General features: G+C 39.3%; 1 protein-coding gene across 1 annotated transcript in view; it reads left to right on the top strand.

Annotated features, from left to right (window-relative positions):
- Positions 1-10,000, top strand: part of akt1 (v-akt murine thymoma viral oncogene homolog 1) — a 110,427-nt gene that overhangs the window by 77,689 nt on the left and 22,738 nt on the right. Inside the window, 7 exon segments of the mRNA XM_056476604.1 lie at positions 5,814-5,861; positions 5,864-5,890; positions 5,893-5,923; positions 7,144-7,202; positions 7,205-7,269; positions 9,508-9,547; positions 9,550-9,638. Of these exon segments, the coding sequence (XP_056332579.1) occupies positions 5,814-5,861; positions 5,864-5,890; positions 5,893-5,923; positions 7,144-7,202; positions 7,205-7,269; positions 9,508-9,547; positions 9,550-9,638 (359 nt within the window).

Below are 10,000 nucleotides of genomic sequence, written 5' to 3'. Positions count from 1 at the left end.
AGTGTGGAATGAACCACCAACTATTCCAGCATATGTTTTACACAGCGGATGCCCGTCCAGCCGCAAAGCGGTACTGGGAAACACCTATACACACTCATTCACACACACACACACACACACACACACATGTTTGTTTTTGTGAAAAGTGGGTACATTACATAGGTTTCCTTTCATTTTATACTGTCCAAACCGTATATTGTATTACCCTCACCTCACCCTACCCCTAAACCCAACCATCACAGACAGTGTACAGCTTTACTCTCTCATTAAACTCATCTAGTGGATTTATAAGCCTTTTGAGAAATGAGGACGTCACCAATGTCCTCATATTCACCTCCTTTTTTTTATACCTGTGTCATACCCATGTCATTATACAGATTTGTGTCCTGATATGTCACAAAAACACGTACACACACACACACACACACACTCATACACTACGGCTAATTTAGTTTATCAATTCCCCTATATCGCATGTGTTTGGACTGTGGGGGAAACCGGAGCACCCGGAGGAAACCCACACCAACACAGGGAGAACATGCAAACTCCACACAGAAACACCAACTGACCCAGAAGGCACTCGAACCAGTGACCTTCTTGCTGTGAGGCCACAGTGCTAACCACCGAGCCACCATGCTGTACTTATTTAACCCTTATGTACTGTTGGGAGGTTTTCATCCACTCTGGGATGATTTTGAGTCTTAACCTCTTAAGGCCCAAGCTGTTTTTTACATGATTTTTTATTTCTCTTTGCTATTTGGGCTTATTAGAATCTAATTAGAATAAAAATCTAAGTATCATCTTTTGATATGATGTACTTTTAGAGAGAAATGGTGTCCATATATGTGCCCTCGTGGTCCGAATTTTACATAAAACACTTTTTCCTGACTGTTTTTTAAGTGAAGTTTATTTATAAACTAATTTGGAGAGGATCACGTGCTTATGATTGCTAGCTGCTGGATCCGCATTATTCAATTCTCAATGCACCAATCAGACGGACTCCTAAGCTACTACAAATACCCTGGGTTACGTACCACCGCTATCTTCGTTTTGAAGAATCCCCCCTTCCACCCCTACTGCTCCTCCTTCCTAGATGGGTGACACGGTGGCCCAGTGGTTAGCACTGTTGCCTCACAGCAAGAACATCACTGGTTACAGCCTTTACCAAACCAGCAGACATTTCTGTGCGGGAGTTTACATGTTCTCCCCGTGCTCACGTGGGTTTCCCCTGGGTTCCCCGGTTTCCTCCACCGTCCAAAAACATGCAACTTAAGTTAATTAACTAATCCAAACCATCACTGTAGACATGCTCCTGGTAAATGGTTATCTCTCAAGAGCAATCACTGGCTGTTCATTGGTTGTTACAGCAGGGGAGATCTCCAGATCTACCTGAGCTCAAACTCCCCTCTCGCCTTGCAATGGGAGGGAGCCCCGGGCTCGAGGATCTTATGAGCTCAGGGCTCACAGAGTAAAAACAACATTTTTTTTTGCCCATTTTGGACAGTTTAAAATAGTGTTTGGGACATTTCATATGCTGTAAAACAGTTCAGGATGACACTATATGTCTGTAACAAAATATAAAACATTCAAAGTATTTTAAATAGCCACTTAAGAGCTGAAATGTGCTGTCCATGTATGTGAACACTCAAGCCTTAAGAAGTTAATTTGGCCTTATTTGTTTCTGTGAAAAAAGCTTGCAGAATGATTTTTTGTTAACAAATCTTATTTCATTTTTTTAAGAACTCAATGATACACTCTGGGCAAATTGATCTCCCTTTTGTTATGTTCAGGATAAAAACATTGAATTAAACTGCTGTAAAAATGCATCACATAAATAAATATATATTTGCTTAAATCTGTTAATCAACCTCAGTCCTGATCAAAAACTACTAAATTGCTTTAAAAAGTTACAGGATTTTAAACTCTTTAATTGCCAAATTCATAAATGATATCACTGATTTTGTGAATAAAAGCACACAAAATGACGTGTTTTCAATATAAAAAATAGTTTTTTTTAAACCTTTTATCAAAGTCTTGGACATGTGAAACAACATTAGCTTTGATGCATTGTTTTTTATTAGTTTTCTATTTTTTTCTCCCTAATTTACTGTTGGTGATGTTTTTGCCCTATTGACTTCCATTATAACCACATGTTTTTTGATTGCAAAACCATGACAGCATATAATCATGCATTCTTCATTGTTGGGGGTTTTCCCTGTTGGGAAGAGGTCAAATTTGTAATTTTTACTGTTAATCATTAGTTGGCACTATTAAAATTACATAGGCCTGTGCAAAAGAAAGCTTAGTGTGTGGATTTTATATGGAGTATAACTGCAAATTAAAGTGTGTGTATTTGTGTCTGTGAGTGTGTGAGAGTGACCTTTGCGCACTTTACTTGATGTGTCTGAGAAAATCTAAATATGCATCTCAGTTCTCAACAACATGGAGGTAAACAAAAACAAAAACAAAGACTTTGTATTTCTGCGTCATCAAATGTCATCAAAATGGATGTCAATGGGGCAAAACAGCCACAACAGTAAATTAGGGAGAAAAAAAAAAAAAATCAAACAATGCCTCAAAGCCAATGTTGTTATTTATCTTTTACAGGACCCAAGACTTTGATAAAAGGAAAAAGAAATCCTATAAAGATGACTTTTATATTGAAAATACGTCATTTTGTGTGTTTTTTTCACCAAATCGATGACATAATTTATGAATTTGGCAATTAAAGAGTTAAAATCCTGTAATTAAAAAAAACATTCAGTGGTTTTGATCAGGACTGAGGTTGAGTAACAGATTTATGCAAAAAGATGTGAATAAAATATTAATCTGATGCATTTTACAGCAGGTTAATTTAGTGGATGTTTTCATCTCTAACATGACAAAAGGGGAGTAAATTTGAACAGTGCACAAGGGTTAAATATAAAAGAATAAACAAGTGAGAATTACAAAATAGAAATAATCAAATATTCAAGCTTAGACTAACCAAAATCAACTGTTAGCCAAAACTAAAGCTAGACTCGAACTAAACAAAACCAAAACCAAAATAACAACAACACCGCAAGCGACAACAACATGCAAATATTGCCGGTGCAGAACAGGTCTTCACGTTTCGGCAGATGAGTCTCCTAGTCCCACGCACTGGCCGGCCAAAGCAGGAAGAATAAAGACTCGTCACAGGGGCTGTAAAATACTTTCTTACTTGGATGTTCAGTCTTGTTTCTAGACCAGATACACTTTAAAAATGCTGAAAAATGTGCAGGAGTTAAGTTACTTTATTCAAGAGTTCACACTTAGTTGACGATTGATAATAAAGCCTGTTTGGCATGCTGTCCCAGGAGAGAGCCCTGAGCTCAGATGATCCTCGAGCCATGGGCTCCCTCATGTTAGCAGGACAAGAGGGGAGTTTGAGCTCAGGTAGATCTCGATGAGCTCCCCCGACTTACAGTATTTCTGGCTAATGACTGATAGGGATGGCTACGGAGAGATATACGGCTTGTTAAGAGCTTGACTATGATGCCAATTTGGTATGTTTAATTTACTAATGTTGCGTGTTTTTGGATTGTGGAAGGAAAAAGGGGAAGCTGGGGGAAACCCATCCACCAGAGGCAATTGTTGACTGACTGACTGACCGATAACCCCACCCAACCCCTTCCCTAAACCCCATTGTAATACTAATCATCATGGATAAATAAAAGTAAATATTTATTATTTACACGTTTTACTTGATGTAATAAGTGAAATGAGTGGTTTAGTAGGATTTTAACCAGAGACGTTCAGGAAAAAAGGAGGAGTAGGGGTGGAAGAGGGGATTCTTCAAGACGAAAATACTGAGAAAAGAAACTCTGGTTATTTATAGTAGTAGGAATCATCTGATTGGTAAATCAATCATAAGCTGATGCGGGACCAGCCGTGGACAATCATAAGCAGTAATCCTCTCACAATTTGTTTATAGATAAACCACACATAAATATTACAAGTGAATTAATATTAATATTTAACCTTTCCACTTATTTCACTTTTTCATCAAGTAAACGTGTAAGTAATAAATATTTACTTTTATTATCCATGACGCTTAGTATTACAATGGGGTTTAGGGAAGGGGTTGAATGGGGTTATCTGTCAGTCAGTCAGTCAACAGCGGCCTCTGGTGGATTTACATGAGAACAGCAGGCGTGAATGGCACTCGTGAGAGAAATTTGAGATCTGAAAAAGCGTACACAGCGCCTCTGGTGGATTCACGCAGTGTTGGGCAGTAGCATTGCCTTACTACATTTCTCAGTAGCGTGGCAGTAGCGTCGCTACTTTATAAATCCAATATTTTCAGTAGCGAAGCTATTTTTTAGTCAAGTAGCGCAGTAGCATCCACACAAGCTACATTTACCGATTGCAGATCAGTAAGTGACGGCACCGACATTCTCGGAGCTGTAAGCCCGGCGTCTAGCCGATGAAGGTATATCCATATGATGGTGAGAATGAAGATTTCTTCTTCCTGTTTTACGATGGTCGACAACAAACTTAGTGGTGCGTTACTGCCACCTCTCACTCTGGTCAGTGACGTCGCAAATCAATCTTTGGGCTGACACGAGAAACTTGCTTGATGGAAAGATGACTGAGGGAGAGGAGTTATATATATATATATGTATAGTTAAGTTTAGTAAAGGCTAAAGCATACTACGGTAATTACTATTATTTCATGATAGTTGTTAATGATACTACAATATTTAAGTTAGTGTAATTTAATGCTTATTGGTAAATATTCCCCTTTACTATACATTACTATAGTATTTTAAATGCGTAAACCTGGTTTTTGGATTTATTTTTGCTGTTATATACTAATCTGTTTCTGTTTGGTACAATATTATTTACAGTAAATAACTGAACTGAACTATTTCGCCTCCCATGATAGTTTTATTGATCACTGGATCTGAATGATAATTTAAGTTGCTTCGATTTAAAAATGAAAATTGCAAAAATAGCTAAATGTGGCTAATCTTCTTTTGCACAGTAGCTTTAGCTTAGCTTGCTCATTTCCAGGGTGTAGCTTTAGTGTAGTTAAGCTACATTTTAAGTAGGGTAGCTAATAACTTAGCTCGCTACATTTTTCAAGTAGCTTGCTCAACACTGGATTCACGATTGCAAAAACTGCTAAAAAAATGTAGCTCCTGGGAAATTTGGCGCTCTCCAGAAATGTATGCAGGGGTACATATAATAAAGAGCCTAACAACTTGAATTAAAATATATTTCTTCCTATTTCTGAAGATGTTCTGAGCTAAACTCTTATTTAATGGATATACTGTTGATTAAAAAAATATTCTGTGATGAAGCACCAAAAATGAATGTATTCACATGAGAAATGGATAAAAGTGTTCATTTATACTCATTTATGCTTTATTTTTGCTGAGTTATTATCTACAATCAGTGTTTGCGATTCAGATCAACAATTAAACAGAAATAAACTAAAAGCTGCTCATAATTAGGTATAATTGTAGGTAAATAAACAGATGCATAACCTAATACTTAATTAAATGAAAACCACTAATAATAAAGCTTTCTGCTGAATGCTGTTTATACAGCAGTTTAGATGCATGTTTCTGCCTGCTGCAGCTAACCTATATTGTCATCCAGTGTTTTCATTTTGGCGTCATGATGTGGAGTGTGTGTGTAGAGCGGTGCGCACCTGCTCAGTTCCCCACTGAGTGTGTGTGATGCACTGCTGGAGAAACACACAGATAAAGATAAATGATTGCGGGTGTCATTTCTCAGTCTGTGTGTGTGTGTGTCTCTGGTGTGTTTCCTCCGGATGTGTCCAGAATGTCAGCTGATGAAGACGGAGCGACCAAAACCAAACACATTCATCATACGTGCCTGCAGTGGACCACTGTCATTGAGCGACCTTCCACGTGGAGACGCCTGAAGAAAGGTCACAACACACACGCTTACTGTATACACACATGCACATACCCTTACTCACTCATACACTCACTTACATTGACACACAGACTCACCACACTCCTACACGTGCCTACACACTCACACATATGCTCAATAAACAGGTACACATGCATGCACACACCTGACACACACACACACACACACACACACACAGCAGCACCCTGATGCTCATGAACATGCACATACATCATATGGACACACATACACTCACTTAAACACGTACACATGCATGCACACACCTGAACACACATAATCATGCGTACACACCTGAACACACACATACTTTATGCATTTACACACATGAACATGCATACACATTTATACTGTACAAATACATATATTCATACACACACACATGCATTATGCATACACACCTGAACACACACAAACTATACAGTTCAGCGTCAGACACATGAACATGCATACACATTTATACTGTACAAATACATATATTCATACACACACACACATGCTTACACACTCATACACCCATTTACACTGACACGCAGACATATACACACTCATAAGCCGATACATGCATGCACACATCATACACCTGTACACACACGCACTGTATGCATTCACACACGACTATGCATACACATTTATACTGTAAACATACACACACACACACACACACACACATGATTAATGTATAAACACATGCACATACCCACGCTTACGTACTCATACACTCATTTACACTGACACAAATACTCGTACAACTCATATACGCACAGTCACATGCATGCACAACCAAACACACACACACACACACGCACACACACACACCACACCACACACACCACACAAACTCATGAACACACGACACTCATACTGCATACACACCTGTACACACACACAACACACACATGTATGCATTCACACATGAACATGCACACACTTTATACTGTACAAATATATATTCACACACACACACACACACATGCACACACGCTTAGTTACTCATACAGTACATACATACACCCAGTTGCATACACACTTATTCAAATGCATACTCCTGCACCTCCATATTACACACATACACATGCATTCTGTGCACACAAACGTTAAAATGCACACACATACAAAAGGTATACAAATGCATACACACTCATGAAAGCATGCGCACACATACAGCCATGTGCAGTTGGTCATGTTGTGTTTGTTGTGTTTGCTGTGCTGTAGGCAGGAATGGACCAAAGCCATCCAGACTGTGGCGGAGCGTCTGCAGAAACAAGAGGAGGAGATGAGGACGCGTCAGCAGAACACACAGACATGGAGACCAGTCTGAGCAAACCACCACACAAAGTGGTACATCACACACACACACACACACACACACACGATTCAATTGAATTCACCTTTATTTGTATAGCGCTTTTGAGTTGAGGTTCAGTTTAGATCAGTTCAATTCAGTTGAGTTCAGTTCAGTGTGGTTTAATAATCACTACTGAGAGTCCAAACACTGAAGAGTAAATCCATCGATGCACAGCTCTACAGATCCCGAACCATGAAGCCAGTGGCGACAGCGGAGAGGAAACTAACTTCACCAATTGGCGAAAGTGAAGGATAAAAACCTTGAGAGAAACCAGACTCAGTTGGGCACGACCATTTCTCCCGGCCAAACGTCTGTGCAGAGCTGCAGTCTAGCCAGGCTGGAGAACGCTGGACCTCAGCGAAGACTCATCTGTCCCTGGAGTCTCACCAAAATCAGACGCAGCTCTCTACTCCTCTATGACCACCACAGCAGCTGTTCAGGATACGGCCTGGTCCAGGATTATGGAAACCTTGGGATCATCTCTTCACAGGTCTTGGATCGCTTCAGTGGCACTGCATAATACCTGGGGGCCTTGGGATGAGTATCCCCAGGTGGAAATGGAGAATAAAGAGATAATTAGCGTAGCTGATGTTCACAGTGTATATAAACAAGATGCGTGGAGCACATTCATGCATCATATCGCTATGTGATGCATTGTGTGTGTGCTTACTAAAGAGATAGGTCTTTAATCTAGTGTTGAACTGCGAGAGTGTGTCTGAGCCTCGGATGTTATCAGGAAGGCTATTCCAGAGTTAGGAGCTATAAATGAGAAGGCTCGACCTCCTTTACTCGACTTTGCTATTCTAGGTACTACAGAAGCCCTGAGTTTTGAGATCTTAAAGAGCGAGTTGGATTGTAGCGAGACAGAAGATTGGTTAGATAAACAGGAGCTAGATTATTTGAAGCTTTATATGTAAGAAGCAATATTTTAAATTCAAACGAAATTTAACAGGCAGCCAGTGTGAGGAGGATAAAATTGGGGTGATGTGATCAAATTTTCTAGACCTGGTAAGAACTCTGGCATTTTTCATTTGCACTAGGTGAAGTGTTAATAGAGGATGCTGGGCAGTCAGCAAACAGTGCATTACAGTAATCTAATCTAGTGGTCATAAAGCATGGACTAGCTTTTCTGCATCTGAGATGGATAGCATACTTCGTAACTTAGCGATATTTCTCAGATGAAAGAAAGCAGTTTTGTGACATGGGATATATGATTTTTAAAAGTTAAATTACTGTCTAATATGACACCCAGATCTTTATAGTAGAGCTAACGCTAACTTTGCATCTCTCTAATTGCAGGTCGAGTTGTGAGATCTGCTGTGTACAGGATTTAGGCCCAATAAGTAAAATTCTGTTTTGTCTGAGTTTAAGAAAAGATAATTGTTGGTCATCCAGTCTTTAACATTCATTTATTCAATTCAATTCACCTTCATCTGTATAGCGCTTTTACAATGTAGATTTGTGTCAAGCAGCTTCACATAGAAGATCATAGTGAATTGGAGCAGTGTCAGTTCAGTTGAGCGCAGTTCAGTGTGGTTAATAATCACTACTGAGAGTCCACTACTGAAGAGCAAATCCAACGATGCGCAGCCTCTACAGATTCTGAACCATGCAAGCCAGTGGCGACAGCGGAGAGGGAAAAAACTTGAAGAAAAAAAACCTTCAGAGAAACCAGACTCAGTTGGGCACGACCATTTTAATTTCTCCACTGGCCAAACGTCTTGTGCAGAGCTGCAGTCTCAGCGGCGGAGGCTGGAAGCTGGACCTCAGCGAAGACTCGTCTGTCTCTGGAGCGTCACAGGAATCAGTCTCATGTTCTCCACTCTTCCATGACTACCACAGTAGCTGCTCAGGATACGGCCTGGTCCAGGATATTTAAACCTTGGGATCATCTCGTTGCTGGTCTTGGATCGAATCAGAATTAATACACTCAGTTAGCTTAGACAGTTCAGACATCTCATCAGGTTTAGTTGAATAATAATTGAGTATCATCTGCATAGCAGTGAAAACTCCCATGTCTTCTAATAATGTCTCCCAGGGGTAGCATGTATGTTGTAAACAGCAAGGGGCCTAAAAACTGATCCTTAAGGCACCCCTGACTTTACACTACTGTAACCACACACACACACACACACACTAGTGTACCAATCTGTGTTGCATATTTGTAGTATTGACATTATAGTGTGGTATGCTATTTGGGGGCTTGTTAAGATTCTTCTTGTGTGTTTCAGACTATGCATGACTTCGAATACCTCAAACTCCTGGGAAAAGGCACTTTGGGAAGGTGATTCTGGTGAAGGAGAAAGCAACTGGCAAATATTACGCCATGAAAATCCTATAGAAAGAAGTGATCGTTGCCAAAGTGAGTAACAGCAGGATGAAAATACAATGAAAATTAAGATACAATGAAGTACAAGACAACTGAGGAGTGTTTGACTGCTGAGGGTTTTGTCTTCATTCATTATTCTCTTTTCAGCTTTAGTCCCTTTTTAATCAGGGTTATTATATTATATATTTTTTATTATATCTTTTTTTATCACTATATTATTTTTTTATATATTATATTATTATACAAATAATATTAATTGTTATTTTTCTAATATCCAATGCTGGACTTTCATTGGATTACTAACAGTAAGTGTTTTTAATCATAAAACCAGATATTTAAAATATATACTTCTAATGTCTTCGAGCTGGGATTCGAACTCGGGACGCCCTGAAGTG

This window comes from Danio aesculapii, chromosome 17 (assembly GCF_903798145.1).
Source record: "Danio aesculapii chromosome 17, fDanAes4.1, whole genome shotgun sequence".
NCBI classification, from domain to species: Eukaryota; Metazoa; Chordata; class Actinopteri; order Cypriniformes; family Danionidae; genus Danio; species Danio aesculapii.
This window is presented reverse-complemented; position numbering and strand designations above follow the sequence as displayed.